Source organism: Alnus glutinosa, chromosome 7 (assembly GCF_958979055.1).
Source record: "Alnus glutinosa chromosome 7, dhAlnGlut1.1, whole genome shotgun sequence".
NCBI lineage: Eukaryota > Viridiplantae > Streptophyta > Magnoliopsida > Fagales > Betulaceae > Alnus > Alnus glutinosa.
The window spans coordinates 19,999,348-20,018,364 of NC_084892.1; the positions used below are offsets into that span (position 1 = coordinate 19,999,348).

At 35.6% G+C, this 19,017-nt stretch overlaps 1 protein-coding gene and 1 pseudogene across 1 annotated transcript; both read right to left on the bottom strand.

The window, feature by feature from the left end:
• Window positions 1–443: 443 nt before the first annotated feature.
• Window positions 444–5,498, bottom strand: LOC133874266 (eukaryotic translation initiation factor NCBP). Its single transcript, XM_062312146.1, has 6 exons — window positions 5,167–5,498; window positions 2,945–3,040; window positions 2,733–2,837; window positions 2,526–2,603; window positions 947–1,066; window positions 444–840 (listed from the first exon to the last, which is right to left on the bottom strand). Exons 1-6 carry the CDS (start codon window positions 5,371–5,373, stop codon window positions 709–711), a joined length of 738 nt encoding a protein of 245 aa, XP_062168130.1. The 5' UTR covers window positions 5,374–5,498; the 3' UTR covers window positions 444–708.
• A 2,245-nt stretch (window positions 5,499–7,743) lies between these two features.
• Window positions 7,744–18,465, bottom strand: LOC133873304 (ras-related protein RABE1c-like; annotated as a pseudogene).
• Between the last annotated feature and the right edge of the window lie 552 nt (window positions 18,466–19,017).

The following is a 19,017-nucleotide window of genomic DNA, read 5'->3' on the forward strand; positions in this document are numbered from 1 at the left end:
ACTATTTACAATAGCCATGAGATGAATTCAAGCACCCTCAAATATGCTCATAAGTGGCTGAACCATCCTCAGATAGGGTGACCAAATCACCCTTATAGCCTTAGAAATGATTCGACCACCTAACATTTGGCCAAAAAAAGTGACTCGATCACTCACTTTTACATTTTAAATTTTTGTATTTGTTATATTTTTTTTTATTGCGAGTAACATGTCATAATATTATTTATGCTAACATGACATTTAACAATTTCTATCAAAAATTTGGACGGCAGTTGGTACAAGGATCTATTTGCTTTTTTTGCCTACCATAGAAAGTTTTCAGCAACTTTTTATACGATAAGAAACTAATTGCAAATCGGTACAACTACAAGAACTAAGGACTGATTTTGCATTTATCTTAAAATAAAAAAAATAAAAAAAAAAAAAAAAACCCATACGAGCCATATGCAAGATAGTAAGATACCATTAAATTCATTATAAAACCAGTAATTAATACATGAAACTGATTGTAAATTCAGTTGAGATGAGTGTTCTTGCAGTTCAACCAAAGGATTGGCACCAATAAACACCCCACATAGTTGTTAGATTGTAGTGCGGGATTAACAGATTGCAATCAGTGAATGAACTTCCTACATAGCAGTGTTGTTGACAGGAAGCCTCCTCAAATTGCTCCTCTGGTTGCATAGTGAGAGAATCCAGCACAGAGCTCTACCCTCTCAACCATGTGTTTCTGTAGGATGAGTTGTCACGCAGAGAAGCATCATGAGGCTTGTATTCCATAACATAGCTGTGAGGAAGCTTTAAGTGCCGTTTGATCGCATCTCTTAGAGCCATTACAGCCTGGTACGAAAAGAGCAAACCAAGGTCAAGATATTGCATAACCATTTTGTGCATGTATTGAGAGAGAGAGAGAGAGAGAGAGAGAGAGAGATTACAAACCACCAACCTGATTATCAGATGCATTGCGGTTCCACACGCTTAATATATCCTCGTTGAAACGAATGCTTAGTACCGCACCACAGATGTTATCTCCATAATCAAGTTGATCACCTACTAAGGCAAGAATCTGCACAGGCAAGCAGGACTAACTTACAAACCCCGACTTCCAAAATACGGGAAAATTCACTTATTGGCTAGAGGACCAAACCAAGGGTTCTAAAATCCCTAAATGGGGTAGCCTGGAGTAGACACTTAAAAGTGATATCTGGCTCTGTCTGCAACTACTTCAGAGAAAAAAAAAAATTGAAGAAAAGAAAAGATAGCACGTAGTTCAATGCTGATAGCTTCTTGATCCATAAAAATATCCTACTTTTATTAGGAGACAAACTCAACTTTGTTACAAATAAGATCCCCAAAAGTATCATGCACGACATACATGCAAAGTTGAAAAAGCCCTCATATTACACCGCATAAGTGGAAGACAACTGAGAGTCTTCAGTTCAAGCAAAAAAAGACAAGACAAGAAGAAATAGAAAAGATGTTGTATTAAAAAACATAAGCATCAGCCTAAGACAAGATTACACAAAACAGATCTCTTTATTTATTCACATTTCATGACCAGGAAAAAAAAAATGAGGAAAAGCTCTTGAAAGTTGGACAGGCAGATACTGATCTGTTCATTATTCTGTAGTAAACAGCATCAAAATAAAAAAGAAAAAGAAAGAATAAAGAAAACAAAAAACAAAGACTTTACAATGGAAGTCTCCAAGTAGATTGTAGTATCATACAATTAAGTACAGACTCTAACATCTTTACAATTAAGTACTAGACAGGCACTGTGGAAAGAGCACTCACAGTCATTTTAGGAGCAAAAAGGAACTATAAGTTCTATAAAACCATAGTGGCTTGGCCTCACAGACCAGCTTGTAGAAAATAATTTATAGGGAGCCAGCTTCAGAAGGCCAAATCAGAATTTGAAGCCATGAGACCAAGCTCAAAAACACTACACTATGTTTCGATTTAATCCAACGATCAGAGAATCAGAGCACTTCACATTTTCCCATCTATAGCTTGTTCTTATAAGTGCAAGTGTGCAAATAGGCTTCTGAAATCAACACCTTTTTAAATTTCATGATAAGTCCAGTTAGCTCAAACCAATGCTGCTTGTTGTAAATGGCCACAAGGAACATTTTCATCACAATGTTCTATATGCACAATCCAAAATGACTGGCACGACTGAGAACTTCCCAAACATTAAATACTTTTGTTACGATAACAGGAACAGGGCTCCAAAGATCAATTTCAGTAATTTTCAAAATCAACAATGAAACTACTAAATTGCAAGTAAATCATATTTCAATAAAACAGTCTAAATACTTGGAAGTCAACATCCCAAATTTATGAAACAGATCAAACGAAATAAAATGTTAACACACCCAATAGCAACTTATAGATAATAGGAAGTCATGGCAACAACTGAAAATTATAGAATCAAAAGTAGAGAAAATTAACAAGAGTTAATATGAATATAGCATGGAAAACTGAACACTTAAGAGAAATAAATTATTTCAGTCTTTCCCCCTTACCAGATCTTCCCAGTAGCGACCTGACACAACCTTTTTGAACCGTATTATCCACTTACCACCATTGCAGTTAGCAGAGTCCTGAGAAACTCATTGAAGTTAAGCATATTGTTGACAAAATTCAAACCTTTATAACTCCTGAATAATCACAATATAAAAGGACAAGAAAGAAGGAAAGAACTAATTCAAGCTTAGGCTTTAGATGTGTACCTCCCATAGAGGGCGGATTCCCTCCTTGAAAATATGCAAATCTGTTGGGCTCGGCAAAGAAGAAGGGCGGGCCAAGTGGCAATAGCAGACCCAGAAACCTTCAACCTATGTGCAAGTAAATGTTCAAAGTGCAAATGAAAATAATGAACCAAGAAAGTGAACTTAAAATGAGGTAAAGATTCAAACTCATCTGGTATTTTTCAAGATCTTACCGTACTGAAGTCTACAATTTTCTTTATGTTGTCCTCGTATGATGTTTGTGTTCGAACTCCAGGGTTTCGACGAGTGTACCAAAATACAAACTTGTACTGATCATAAAGATATCAAAGAAAAATAAGTGCTAATAAACCATTGTGATTATAAATTGCCTAAAGAAAGCTTTGAATTCTAGACAAGAAAAGAATAACCAAACCAACTATAAATACTTTATCAAATAACTATAGCAAACATTTACGAGCATTCAGTCAAAATTTATAGAAAAAATCTCACCCCTTCAAATAATTTGAAAACTTTACAAAGGAAAGGTAATTGCAGTCAAACTAAATCTAAGGTAGCCAAAATATAAAAGCCTAAAGGAGAGGCAATAAGGAGCCGCCTTAGTTGCCTTACACAACTAAGGGACAGAAGACATTTCAAAGCCTGATCATGGTAAAGCTCCTATTTCAGAACTGTCATCAGTATAAGGTTTTTTAATGATTACAAATGTATTTGCTTCAAATAATAATAATAAGACCAGTTTATTACTTATTAAAAAAAAAATCATTCTAAGTAAGAGCTGGAAGAGCGAGAGAGATGAGTCATGACACTTCTGATAGTGGACACAATGACAAGAAAGAGAGTAGAAGACAAAATAGTAACAAGGTGTAAATGGTTGATATGTGGACACTTCTGATAGTGGACACAACAAGAAGAAAGAGAGTAGAAGAGAAAACAGTAACAAGGTGTAAGTGGTTGATATGTGCTAAGTATAATATATCCTTGATTTTGTTTATAAACTCAAGCATAACAGCAGAACTGTAAAAAAAATTCCCCACCCAAGAGCCACATGTAAGCCTCTAGAAGTGCGACAAATGCATATGTTCTTTTTCAATAAGCAAACACCCAAAATTGAGGATGGTTGAAAAGAATAACTAATTAAGCTCATGATGCAAATGGGCTGGAAGCAACGACTCCTTACCTGCTGCATGTATATACTACATATGCTAAAACAAAGTTACAGGACAAACATCATTCTGATAACAATTAATGTCTGGCTAATTATCAAGAAAAGTTAATTTTACTCATCATTTCTTATCTACAAGGCAGGGCAAACCTATAGGCTATAGCAGACCATCTATTCTAAATTCTACATACCCCTTACATTACAACCTTTAAAAGGTTTTTCCAGAACTGAAAAATGATTTGATAAGTTAAATTTAATTAGTCCAAACATATTAAAAATAACTTTAAAGTTCTAGTTCTGCGATTAGGGGAATTTTAGTTTATTTATAAGCTTCATGTACCAAATGTAAGACAAAAGACTGCAAAAGGAAAGTTTTTCATGTCACTATAAGTATATACAAAAAATGTGGTCTAACTGCAAAAGGTTTTCAATGTTACTTATTAATCAAGATGATATTAGAAAAAAGGATTAGGGGAATTTTAGTTTATTTATAAGCTTCATGTACCAAATGTAAGGCAAAACTCAGGGCCAAGGGTTTCTTGCCTTATGTATGTAACAGGCTACATATCTCTAAAAGCATCAAGAAATTGAAATCTATCAATGCGTGCAAAGGCCTTGCAATGTAGCAAACTCATCGTGCCATCTCTCGACTCAGCAAGATTAAACTTTCACATTCCATAACACAAGCATGAGTTCCAAAGCTTCCTTTTTGATAGGTGAGTTCCAAAGCTTCCTAACTCAAGCAGCTTTCAACTGCTCAAGATTTACGACCTAAGCCTCACATAATTCAAACAATATGTTAAAAAAAAAAAAAAAAACTAAAAGAGAATTCAGAAAAAGCTAGAACTTTACATTCGCCTTGACCCACTTTTAAGTTTTCGGAAAATTTGGTGAGCTTAATTCTTCCACTTAGAAGGGAAAATCTGACATTCTTTCTAAACCAACAATTCACTACCCTCCTAAAATCTCCCAGTCATCAAGGTCTTTCTAATCTTGAAATACTAAAACTATGTTTCTTTATCCACTAGATTGGCAAAGAATCACATCTACATCCTTAATTGGTCAATCATACAGCTTAGAATTTCTCATGAATCTAGCATTAATCGAAACAATACGAGGCCTTCTGAGACAAATTTTACAATCGCATATCATATCCGACACTACCCAAAAGCACCAAAAGAAATTCATTTGCAATGTATGTATGTTGTGTGTGTGTGTGTGTGTGTGTGTGTGTGTGTGGAGAGAGAGAAAGAGAGAATGAGAGAGGAAAACCTTGAGGGGATGAAGGCCAGCTTTGAGGTCGTGAGCTTGGCGTTCACGGAAATCTCGGGCTTCTTTGTTGTTGTTGTTATAGGCATTGGTGTAATCAGCAGTGGCTGACAATGGAGAAGAAGAAGAAGAATCGAGAATTGGCTGTGCGTTATCACCGTTGCTGTTGTTGTTATTCTCTATTTCCTTCTTCTCTGCCACCGACTCCATTTTCAGCTTGTTCTTCTCAAAAGCCCTAGCTCTCTCGCCAACCACGGTCCACCGACTGGAAAGAAAGCAAGAAAAAGAATGCGGAAACGAAACGGTGCGCAGCCTTTGGGTTTTTCAATTTTTCCGCAGGGAGAAGGGAGTGACGTGTGCTACTGTGCTGGACAATTGCAATTCAATTTGATTAGGCTTCCCAAGTATCTTCTTCTCTATCCGAGAAGTAGCTCAATCGGCTGTGACTACGCTTCATGAAGTAACGATCACTAGTTTGAATCTCACTTTCTCCTCTTATGTGGACATGTCAAAAAAAATATATATTTTCTAGAGCTTTACTCACATAAATACTGTACAATTTGATAAACTGGAAATAAAAATTAGTCTTTAAATCAGTATTTATAGAATAAAATTAAAAATAAATTAGAGTTAAATTTTATTATTATATCATTTTAATTATAAAACAATCGTATAATAATAATTTACTAAATAACATTATTCGACTGATTCCAAGCACATAAATTCTATTCGACGATTAATGAGTCCCAGTGGACCCTAGTGCAGCCTCAGAAAGATTATTGCATAAGCTCAAAGTTTTCATAATGATTGATTTTTCTCAAGTACTTTTATTGTCTCTTCTTTTTTGTTGTCTAAAATCTCTTCTCCACAACAATTGTTTAGGAATAAATGAAAAATTGGTCCATGTAATTTAAGTTCTTGACAAATAGTTCTCTTGATTTAAAAAGTAAATAAATACTCCTTGTGATAAGAAAAATAAAATAAAATAATATATATATTGGTCAATGGCTAGCACACCAAGAACTATGTATTATTCACGCGTTTCATAATCACTTTAGGGATGCAGAGCGGTGCAGCCACCATGCCTCGGAGAACGCAAGGTTGGTGGTGGTTGAACCACCCCTCTCTTTCTTTTTCTTTTTTTATTTTATAGATTTTTATTTTTTCAGTTTTTTTTTAAAAAATTTTAATTTACATTTTTAATATAAAAAATTATTATTATTATTATAATATGATGTGACAAAAAATACAAACAAGGCTTAACGAATGTCAATTTATTGGACAAAAAACACTAAGAAATACCCATTTAAAATATGCAAAAAAAAAAAAATCTAAGGAGTCAGATTTAATTTTAAAAAACTGAGTGAGTGAACGCAAATAACACGTTTACTCAAGAATTTATTTTAGATTTACAAAAAAAAAAATGGCAAATATATGTTATGATTTATGAAAGTCTCTCAAGAGACTTAACTAAGAAAGCAACCACTATCAAGTCTGAACCGAAATTGTTATTGAAATTATTATGTTCATCAGCTACTTTATATGCTTCTAGTAAGAGAAATGATACATGTACATTTAAGTAAGGCTGTTAATTTTTTACACGATTTGCAAATCTGATATAAATCCAAAACAAAATTAAATGGTTAAGGTTGAAAAGTCTGATACGTTTAATTAAATGAATTGGGTTAAGTTGACCTATATAGTCTTATACACATGCTTCAACACGATCCGAACCCGGTACGCAATATAATAGCAATCAATTTTTGACATGATCCACGAACCTGACACGAACCCAATACAAAATTAGAGGGTTAGGGTTGAGGGGATTGACTCATTTAATTAAATGAGTCGGATTAGGGTTGACCTATATAGTCTTATACCCATGCATCGACACGCGAATACGAATTGTCACTCCTACTTTTAAGTACTTACTCCTCAATGTGGCAGTAAAAATTACTATTGATATATTAATCACAGATTAACCAATCCAAAATTCAATGATTATCTTCACTGCCATACCAAGAACTAAGCAAATGAAAGATTTATCCGCCTAGTAATTGAGGCTTAATGATGAGGAGAGGATCCTTGTGCTTTGCCCTGACCAATGTTGCTTCTCTAGGTTAAAAAAATTTACCGTCTGCCAGTGATTGTATTCATCCCAAATACTTCAGTTTGTTGAATAACAAGAGGAATGTATCTCTAATATTTTTTTTTTTAAAAAAAAAAAAAGGAAAAAAGAAAAAAGAAACACAGATCAGAGGCCAATTACCTTTAAATAACACATGTACAACACAAAGAAATAGAAATAAACTTATATTTTTTTTAATTGAAGTTATTAAGGAGTAATCAAAAGACACAAGGACAAGCGCACAAGCTATTTATCTAAGCAAGATGCGGGTCATTATATCAGTTTTTATGAAGCGTTTGGGAGCAAAAATAGCACCCATAATGTTAAAAAAACAGTGGAGTACTAGAATTTGTTACCAGCTCGCTTAGCGAATTCGAACCAACTCCCCAGAGTGGAGGAACTACATAACACATGCAATGCAGCTTCATATCGATGGAGGTCTTCTAGATACCTCATGAGCCACAACATGTTGATTTCCTTGAAGCAGCAGCAGCAGTTGAGCTTGTGGCTGGATCAAGTTTGCTGATCTTCAGAGTTTGGGGTTGCACGACGGAAACATACGTCAAATCTGCAATATCGCTCTGCGTTTCCCCAGTTGAAGGTGCGGGAAAACAAATCTTACATTAGCTTTGGAGTCAGTTTCTGCAAGTCTTTGCTTTATATCTCTAGCTATTGAAAAGAAGACCTACTCCACATTGAAAATTTGTTTTTGCACTCTACACAAAAGTGTTTGCAAAATGTTAGCATGCCAGAAAGAATCATCTCCACCCCCCACAGGCCAAAGGCTAATAAGTACCTCATCCTCAGCGAAAGAAATCTAAACAGTATGAAGGTTTTCCTTGATTCTATGCAGAGATTTGCAACACACCTTATATACTGAAATGTACATGAGTAAAATAATGGACTTTTAATTACAAAGGAAGGTATTCCTGTCCTTGCTACCGTGAACCATGGGATGCCTAGTGTGGCTTGAACTAAGGGAATGACTTGCAGTATGGTTGATAGGATCTGCAGTATGGGCATGACTTGTAATTAGGTTCATGAGACCTGCAATAGTATGGGCACCTGCAGGGGGTACTTGAAGATAACAGCAGGTCTTGTTTATGTATGTTTAGAATGCAGGTCTTAAGTTGTACATGCTGCATTTTCTGAGTGACGTGCTACATTTTCCAAGTGAGAGATTGGTTTAACAACCCCACTCAAACTAAAAGGGGATGAAATCACAGGTAGCTTGGACTTGAGAAACAGAAACTGATCCGAGGAGAGTCCTTTAGTAAATACATCAGCAACTTGATCATGAATGAAGATAAACTTAATCGAGATGTCATGATTGAGAACCTTTTCCTGAACAAAATGATAATCAACTTCAATATACTTTATTCGAGCATGATAAATTGGATAGGATGCTAATGCCAAGGCACTAACATTATCACACCAAATTGTAGGAGTAGAAAACAGAGGAACTTGTATGTCATGAAACAACATTCATATCCAAAAGATTTCAGCAGTATCAATGGAGAGTGAGCGATATTCTACTTCTATGCTACTTCGAGATACAACAGGTTACTTTTTGGCACTCCAAGAAATTAGATTGGTACCAAGGAAGATAGCAAAACCCGTGGTAGATCGTCTATCGTCCAGATTCCTTGCCCAATCACTATCAAAATAGGCAGAAAGTTGTAGATTATCTTTGAAGAAAAATATGCCATTGTCCACAGAGGATTTAAGATAACAGAGAACCCTCTTAGCTGCAGATAAATGAACAGATGTGAGAGCATGAAGGTGTTGACACAGTTGGTCAACGGAGAGGGAAATATCTGGACGTGTCAATGTACAGTATTGCAAGGAGCCAACGATGTGTTGGTACTTTGTGGGATTGAGGAAAAGATCACAATCAAAAGAGGAGAGCTTAGACCTAGAAGAACATGGAAATTTAGCAAGCTTTACACCTTCCATATGAGTGTCAGTAAGTAAGTCAAAGATGGACTTTGCTTGACAAAGATGTAAGCCTGCTTTGGTACGTGTAACTTGAATGCCCAAGAAAAAATGGAGAGGGCCAAGGTCTTAGAGTGGAAACTCATGCTGCAGTCAAGTAATCACAACATAGATGAGAGCATTATTAGGTCCAGTGATGATAATATCATCAACATAGACTAACATACATACAGGAGTTAAACCAGAAAAGAAAGTGAATAGAGAAGTATCCACTAGTGAAGCTGTAAATCCAAGTTCTAATAAAAAGGATGAAAGAAGATGAAACCAAGCTCTATGTTTTAAGCCATAGAGAGCTTTGTGGAGTTTAAAAACAAAGTCTGGATGTTGTTTATCAAGAAAGCCCTTTGGTTGTTCCATGAAAACTGTTTCAGTCAAAGAATCATGCAAAAAGGCATTGGAGACATCCAACTACCTAATGTTCCAATTAAATTGGACTGCAAAGGAGAGTAACGCCCTAATAGTAGAGGGTTTGATCATGGGACTAAAAGTCTAAGTGTAATCGATTCCACACTGCTGCTCATATCCCTTAGCAACAAGCCTTACTTTAAATCTATCTATTGTGCCATCTGAGCGTTGCTTGATCCGATAGACCCATTTGTTGGAAATAATATGTTGATGTAATGGTTGAGGACACAAAGTCCAAATTCCATTAGACTGTAGAGTTTGCAGCTCTTCTGCCATAGCTTGTTGCGAGCGTGGATCTTTGGTGGCCTTACTATAACAACTCGGTTCAATGTCTTGGAAGACAGTATGAAAGACCTTTGGAGGATATTTAGAAGTGTAAAAGAGTTGATAATCAAGAAATGTCTTTGGTTTGAGAGAGTTAGTGCGTGACTGCGTAGTCATAGGATGACAAACATGAGGTTCACTAGCCTGAAAGGGAGCAACTAAGGGAATAATGGAGGTTGTAGGTACAAAAGTTGTCAGAATAGAGGGTAGCGCAGGGGCAGATGAAGAAGCAGGGGAGGTATTAGGTATTGAGGCAATAAGAAGTGCAAGAAAGGATGCAGATATGAAAGGAGTATCATTTAACTAAGAGGTATGTGAAGAATCAGTAATAATTAAAGATGCAGGAAATTGAGCACAAGACATGGGAACACTTACCAGGAGTAAAAAAGGCACTGATCTTGGAAGGCAGAGGAGAAGGTGCTTGATCTTTGGTAGGAAAAGAATGTTCATCAAAGACAACATGCTGTGATAGATAAACATTGTTAGTAATAGGATCATAACACTTATAGCCTGCAAAATTATAACTAAGAAAGATGCATGGTTTGGAACGACATTGTAATTTGTGAAGACCAAGAGGACACAATAGAGGATAACATTTACACCCGAACACCTTTAAGTGTTGATAATCAGGTTCTTTGTGGTAAAGTTGAAAGAAATAAGAAGTGTGATGGAGAACTGAACTTGGCAGTCGATTGATAAGGTGGACAGCAGTAAGAAAAGCGTCCACCCAATAATGGATTGAGATATGAGAATGAGCCAATAAAGTCAGTCCAATTTCTAGTGTATGGCATAATTCCTTTCAGCTAAACCATTTTGTTGAGAGATGTAGGGATAAGATTTATGGTGAACAATACCATTGTTAGCAAAAAAAGAATTGAAAGCGATGAGACATGAATTCTCCTCCACCATCTGATTGAAGTTGCTTGATGGAAAAGGAAAATTGCTTTTCAACAAGGAGTTTGAATTTTATGAAACATTCACAAACAACAGAATTGGTATGCAATGGATAAAGCCATGAATGCCGAGAGAAATCATCCACAAAAACTACATAATATTTATACCCACTGACTGAGAGAACTGGTGAGGTCTAAATGTCAGTCTGGATTAAATTTAATGGAGTGTTTGTGCATTGATTTGAAGTAGAAAAGGGTAACCATTTGCCTTTGCCCAATTGACAAGATTCACAAATCATCATTTTATTGGATGCTGGAGAGACAACAGGAAGGTTAAATGATTTAACAACCCGTGATATAATGTCAGTAATAGGGTGTCCTAATCTATAATACCAAATTAAACTAGTTCTTATCCCTATCAAGGCTACTGTAGCATGTCGTAACTTGAGAGAACTTCTTTGGAAGCGCAAAGGATAAAGACCATTCTTACTCTTGCCAACCAGGAGGATTGCCTTGGTGTGTTTGTCATTCACAAAGAAATGAGTGTCAGTAAGAATGAAGAAGCAATTATTGTCTTTGCAAAAACGTTGAATGGATGAGAGTTGAGTAGATACATTTGGACAATGAAGGACATTATTTAATTTTAAAATAGAATTAGAGGCTTGAACAAGAGTTGAACCAGAGTTATTGATGGTGAGGCCTAATCCATTGCCGATAGCCACAGTATCAATACCATCAAATGGTTGCTGAATGGTAAGGGTTTCCAAATCATTGGTGATGTGAACATTTGCCCCACAGTCAGCAAATCATTTTGAATCATCAAAGTAGTTATTGTTCTGAGCTACTATAGCGGCTAGTTGTAGAGGAGGATGCCAGCCTTGGTAAGCAAAATCCATGCGATGGAAACAATCAAGAGCTTGATAACTTATCTTGCCGCATATCTGACATGGAGCACGGAGGAGAGGTCTGTTGCTAGGCTGATTTGGAACAAAGTGCTGTTGAAGGTGAGGCTGTGGTGAAGTCGAGAATGGTTTAGGAGAGAAACCATTGGAATACTGAGATGAGTCTCTATTAGGATACTGAGATGATGCACCTTTGGGATGTTGAAATAATCCACTATTTGAGGACTGAGATGAGCCTCGAGGAGGATACTTGTGGAATTGTTGCTTGTGCTTGGGATAGTGCGGTTGTTGAGTGCTTGATTTGGGAGTACCTGGTTTGTGAGAAAATAGAGCAAATGTAGAAATATCAGGAGCAACCAGTTGTTATTGATTCAATAACATTTCATGGCTAAGTAGCTCATTCTGAAAGTCATCAAAAGGAGGCTTGTCTCGAGAGAGCAGAAGAGTAAAAGTAGTGATAAAAGCATTGAAGGTGGGATTAAGTCCACTGATAATAAAATTAATAAGGCCATCATCGTCAATTGGTTTGCTAATAACAGCAAGTTGATCAGCCCAAGATTTGGCGTCAGTAATGTATTTTGGGCATGTCTTGGAGCCTTGGCACAAGCATTGAAGTTGGCGCTTGATATGAGAAATATAAGATTGCGACTGCAAGGCAAATTTGTTTTTAGAGCAACCCAAATAAGTCTGGAAGTGTCCAAGCCATAGATTTGAGATAACACCTTCTCAGAAAGTGTCGCAATAATCTAGCTTAGTAGAAACTGGTCCTTCCTAACCCATAAGGTATAATCTGGATTAAGGACATTCTGTCCACTTTCATTAGACAGAAGTTAGGAAGCACAAGGTTCCTCCCCATCAATAAATCCCATGAGATCATTACTTCGAATGACAGGTGCAACATGAGACAATCATGAGATATAATTTGGTCCCTCTAATCTCACAGAGATTGGTTGAGTGAAATTGGGAAGAAAAAAGGTTGAGGCAGTGGAAGAGGATGTTAAGGAATCAATTGAATCCATTGAAGAAGAATCGAAAAATGGCGTTGGCCTTTATGGCTCTGACACCATGAAAGAAATCTAAATAGTATGAAAGTTTTCATTAATTCTATACAGAGGAGTGCACCACACCTTATATACTGAAATGTACACGAGTAAAATAATGGATTGTTAATTACAAAGGAATGTGTTCCTATCCTTGCTATCGTGAACCATGGGATGTGCAGTATGGCTTGAAGTAAGGGAATGACTTGCAGTATTGTTGATAGGATCTGCAATATGGACATGACTTGTGATTGGGTTCATGAGATCTGCAATAGTATGGGCACCTGTAGGGATACTTGGAGATGACAACATGTCTTGTTTATGTATGTTTGAAATGCAAGTCTTGAGTTGTACGTGCTGCATTTTATGAGTGACGTGCTGCATTTTATGAGTGTGAGATTGTTTTAACACTCAGGGAGCTAGATGCTTTTCATGCCATTGCAATGGAGTTTCATGACTAGAAAAGTTAAAAAGTAATTATATATAGACTATGTACCAATGTGGCCATTCTACAACATACATACCATCTCGAAAAATTTGATACCATATTCATCAGCCAATGCTTGCCCCCTCACTGTTTCCACATCCTATAAGAAAAATTCTACCTTAGTGATGAATATGTCGGGAAAAAAACATACTCCCAAGTTTTTTTTTTTTTTTTTTTGACAAATTTCATTCATTACCCTTTCGCTCTCATCTATGTCAACTTTGTTACCCACCAATATTTTGTTGACATTGTCAGAAGCATGCTGTTCAATGTTCCTGATCTAGTTCTTGATGTCTACATAAATATTGGATCAGGGATCATGAATACGTAAAGTTTCATGTTTCACATTTTTCTTTACAGTTAATCTGGCTCACCGACACTATTTGAGCTAAAAAGCCTCATAAAAAGAGCAAGTGAGAGGAAGAAGAGAAAATGAGATACTATTACAAGATGATTCATCAATTACATTGTAGACCAACAATATACCTATTGCTACCCTGTAATAATCTACAAGAAAAAATTAACAACATCAAAAATTAAAATAAAGAGATCTGTCACAAAAAGATTATATATATATATATGATTTTTTTTTTCCTAAGAAAATCTAGATGATTGTTGAAAAACTATAAACCTAGAACACGACTATATACATGTCATTGGGAATCAATAACATTAAATACCAAATCTTACGCTTGATTATCCATTTTGCATGCAAAAGGACCACGAAACTATGTTCGAGTTTCTTAATAAAATTTGTCAATACATTTAGGGTCCAAACAAGTATCAGTCACAGGTTGAAACAGTATTGCATCCTCAAGTCTACGACAGGTCAAATTGATATAAAACCAAAGTTTAGACCTACACCTAACTTATAAGTAGGTCCTCCTCACTGACCAATATTTCCAGTTCTTTCACAAAAAGTTTGTTTTGGAATCAATAAATGACTAAAAGAAAATACTTCATCAGATAAGTACGTACCTATTGTAATTGTATGAAAATGTTCTTGGCCAGTAGTATCCCATTTTGTAGTTTGATCCGCTTCCCATCAAGCTCAATGGTCCTAATCTTAAAGTTAATTCTGATAAAGATATTAAAACTTCAGGAAACTGCAAAACCTATGAAATAATAAGAAAACAAATTTTAAGGTTTTGAACACGCACCCAATCGTGGTAATGAAACTCGTTGTAAGAGAATCATCAGAGAAACGTAATAGCAAGCACCTCTTTCCTACACTTGCATATGCAGAATAACAAGTGATTAAAAGAGGGAAATGGTCTAAAAACATATCTTTATCATGAGGACATGGAAAATCTAATAATCTATTGTGAAAGAGAAGAGGATCAGATTAAAGGCTACGTTTTTAACTGTAGAAAGGTAGCTATAGAGGACATGCAATTCAACAACTTAGGAGAATAAATTGTAATAACATATTGTTAAAATTTGCAATACGCACAAGAAAAATATCAACGAAAAAGAAGAAGCAAGAATTAAGGCACAAAAATTTAATGTGGCTCGGCAAGATTGCCTACGTCCACAGGTAGCAACAACGATGTTTCTTCTTCACTAGTATAAAGGAAAAAAATACAATGAACCTCTCTCCATCTCTCTTATGAATTCCCACACTACCTCTAGGATGCAATATGTGGAGATGCGCCTAAGCTTAATCTAATGATATGGGCTTTCTTTATAGGCAAAACTAATGCTCTCCTAAAAAGAATCTAGGATTCATAATCGAAAAAGAATAGGACTCAGAATCTCAGTATGATACACAATCCTACCGAAAAGGTATTAGGGTTTCTATTCCTAAAAATACTAAGGGTCCAACATTCTCTCACTCGAAGACTAGTTTCAAGATTACCACAACATACATGTTGCCTTTATCACCATTTATCAAGTGACAACAAGCCCGAGAGAAGCTCTAGAGCAGACAAACTTCTCTCTTACTATAAGTTTCATCTAAATATCTGCAATTATCACTAGTATGGATCTTCTACAATACGATCAACCCATACTCTGCTGTCTCGCGAAGGAAGTGATATTGAACATCAATATGTTTAGTCTTTACATGAAACATAGGAGACAGTTTATAGCCAATAGGAAAATGGGTACTAACTGGCTTTAAGTTTTGCATATTGAAGCAGCACAAAACTCTTTCCACATAGCTCTTTTGAGTTATCCAGATTTCCTTGTTTGTTCTATCTGTATCTGTGTACTATCATCCCAAGCTTCTGATTAACTGCCACCAGATTCTTCATGTTAAACTCTCTACCTAAATAAGCTTTTAATGCTGCAACACTTTGTTTGCTTGTGCCTGCAACAATCATATTCATTCATATGGTAGCAAAGAAATGAAACCACCATTACCCAAACTCTAAAAATAGGCATAATAATCAGCTTCACATCTATGGAAGCCCAAGCTCTCATTGAAGGAATCATATTGCTTATACCAACATCTAAGTGCCTGTTTCAAACTTTAAAGCGATTGGTCAACCGACAAACCAAATGCTTCTTGTTTTCTTCAATAAAGCCATCTAGTTGAGTAATATAAATTTCTTCTTTGAAATTAGCATGCAGAAACACAAAACTGCCCTAGTTCTAAATCAATTACTTCTGCCAACCCCAAACTCAAGTGAACAATTAGAGAAAATGTTTCATTGAAATTAATGTCTGATTTTCTTAGCATAACCTTTCACTACAAGACGAGCATTATATCTATCAATATTACCATTTGCATATCTTTTAAGCTTGTATACCTATTTAAAACTAATAGCCTTCCTTCCTTCAAGAACTTCAACTAACTCCCAAGTTTTGTTTTTATGAAGAGGCTCCATATACTATCCAATGAATAGAATCCATGGATTTACAAGCTTCTTGAGATGAAAATGACTCACCTTGTTATGTGATACAAGCAAAAGATGTTTCATAATCATGAAGCCAAGTAAGAGGTTTATGAACTCTTTTTTTTTTTTTTTTTTTGATGAATAATTCAAATCTTATTGAGAAAAAAAGGGTTAACCCTCATACACAAAAAGTATACACTAGAGACTTTTTGGAAATTTGATTTTGATGTGCCAAATAGCGATTTGTGACAGCAAAGTTGAATTCATTAAGATACAACGATCATTGACGCTGTATACAGTAATCTTGTTTCTTTTTAGATCATTGAAGTTGTCCTAAGAGCTTGAATTAGCTTCATGAATTTTCTATGAACTCTCTTAGGACAACTTGGATTACTCTAGAGCTATGATTGGTAGTTACCTATCAGGATTCTGAGCAAGCAATCAAAATAAGTTCTTTTCTTTTATTTTTTTGGAAGAGAGAGAGGGTTGAGTAATTGAGACTGTTAGTCGGTTTGTTTAGGTATTGATGAGAGCACTAGCAGTAGATACCTAACGATTTTTCCTAAATTTAGGGAACCAAACTACTTTTTACTTTCCTATCCAAATACATTCCACAATAGATTCCCTTATTCTTTCCCTATATCATTAAAATATTATTTTTACTCTTACTTTTTTTTTTCCTCTTTTTATTCATTTCTTTTCTTTTCTAAAAATCTCTCTCTCGTCTCCCTTCTTTCGTCTTCTCTGTCTCGTCTCTGTCTTCATCTCCTTCATTCCCATTAACCACTATTTCTCTTTTTCACTTCTTCTTTGACACCAACCTCTGCCTTTGGTCCAGGCTTTAGAAATGGGAATTCAAGCTTGAACTTAGGGAACAAAGAGAATGGTGTTCTTTAATTCTTGATAATTCTGAAGCCTTTGGTCATGGTTTTGGTTCTGCCTTTCACAAGAAGTTTGTTTTGGAATCAATAAATGACTAAAAGAAAATACTTCATCAGATAAGTACGTACCTGTTGTCATTGTACGAAAATGTTCTTGGCCAGTAGTATCCCATATTTGTAGTTTGATCCGCTTCCCATCAAGCTCAATGGTACTAATCTTAAAGTCAATTTTGATAAAGATATTAAAGCTTCAGGAAACTGCAAAACCTATTAAATAATAAGAAAACAAATTTTAAGGTTTTGAACACGTACCCAATCGTGGTAATGAAACTCATTGTAAAAGAATCATCAGAGAAATGTAATAGCAATCAACTCTTTCCTACCCCTACATATGTAGAATAACAAGCGATTAAAAGAGGGAAATGGTCTAAAACCATATCTTTATCATGAGGACATGGAAAATCTAATAATCTGCTGTGAAAGAGAAGAGGATCAGATTAAAGGCTATGTTTTTAACTGCAGAAAGGTAGCTATAGAGGATATGCAATTCAACAACTTAGGAGAATAAATTGTAATAACCTATTGTTAAAATTTGCAATACGCACAAAAAAAAAATATCAACGAAGAAGAAGCAAGAATTAAGGCACAAAAATTTAATGTGGCTCGGCAAGATTGCCTACGTCCACAGGTAGCAACAATGATGTTTCTTCTTCACTAGTATAAAGGAAAAAAAAATACAATGAACCTCTCTCCATCTCTCTTATGAATTACCACACTACCTCTAGGATACAATATGTGGAGATGCGCCTAAGCTTAATCTAATGGTATGGGCTTTCTTTATAAGCAAAACTAATGCTCTCCTAGAAAGAATCTAGGATTCATATAGAAAAAGAATAGGAATCAGAATCTCAATATGATACACAATCCTACCGAAAAGGTATTAGGGTTTCTAATCCTAAAAATACTAAGGGTCCAACATTCTCCCACTCGAAGACTAGTTTCAAGATTACCACAACATACATGTTGCCTTTATCACCATTTATCAAGTGACAACAAGCCCGAGAGAAGCTCTAGAGCAGACAAACTTCTCTCTTGCTATAAGCTTCATCTAAATATCTGCAATTATCACTAGTATGGATCTTCTACAATACGATCAACCCATACTCTATTGTCTCGCGAAGGAAGTGATATTGAACATCAATATGTTTAGTCTGTGCATGAAACATAGGAGACAGTTTATAGCCAACAGGAAAATGGGTACTAACTGGCTTCAAGTTTTGCACATTGAAGCAGCACAAAACTCTTTCCACATAGCTCTTTTGAGTTATCCAGATTTTCCTGTTTGTTCTGTCTATATTTGTGTACTATCATCCCAAGCTTCTGATTAACTGCCACCAGATCCTTCATGTTAAACTCTCTACCTAAATGAGCTTTTAATGCTGCAACACTTTGTTAGCTTGTGCCTGCAACAATCATATTCATTTATATGGTAGCAAAATAATGAAACCACCATTAACCAAACTCTGAAAATAGGCATAATAGTCAGCTTCACATCTATGGAAGCCCAAGCTCACAATGAAGGAATCATATCGCTTATACCAACATCTAAGTGTCTATTTCAAACTCTAAAGCGATTGGTCAACCGATAAACCAAATGCTTCTTGTTTTCTTCAATAAAGCCATCTGGTTGAGTAATATAAATTTCTTCTTTGAAATTAGCATGCAAAAACACAAAACTGCCCTAGTTCTAAATCAATTACTTCTGCCAACCCCAAACTCAAGCAAACAACCAGTGAAAATGTTTCATTGAAGTTAATGCCTGATTTTCTTAGCATAACCTTTCACTACAGGATGAGCATTATATCTATCATTATTACCATTTGCAACTCTTTTAAGCTTGTATACCTATCTAAAACCAATAGCCTTCCTTCCTTCAAGAAGTTCAACTAACTCCCAAAT

Excerpts from the sequence above, each read along its gene's own strand:
- LOC133874266 (XM_062312146.1), bottom strand. The coding sequence starts at position 5,373 with ATGGAGTCGGTGGCAGAGAAGAAGGAAATAGAGAATAACAACAACAGC. Across the intron at positions 3,041-5,166 it reads CTGGCCTTCATCCCCTCAAG|TACAAGTTTGTATTTTGGTA; the intron begins GTTTTCCTCTCT and ends CTTTATGATCAG. Across the intron at positions 1,067-2,525 it reads GTCGCTACTGGGAAGATCTG|ATTCTTGCCTTAGTAGGTGA; the intron begins GTAAGGGGGAAA and ends TTGCCTGTGCAG.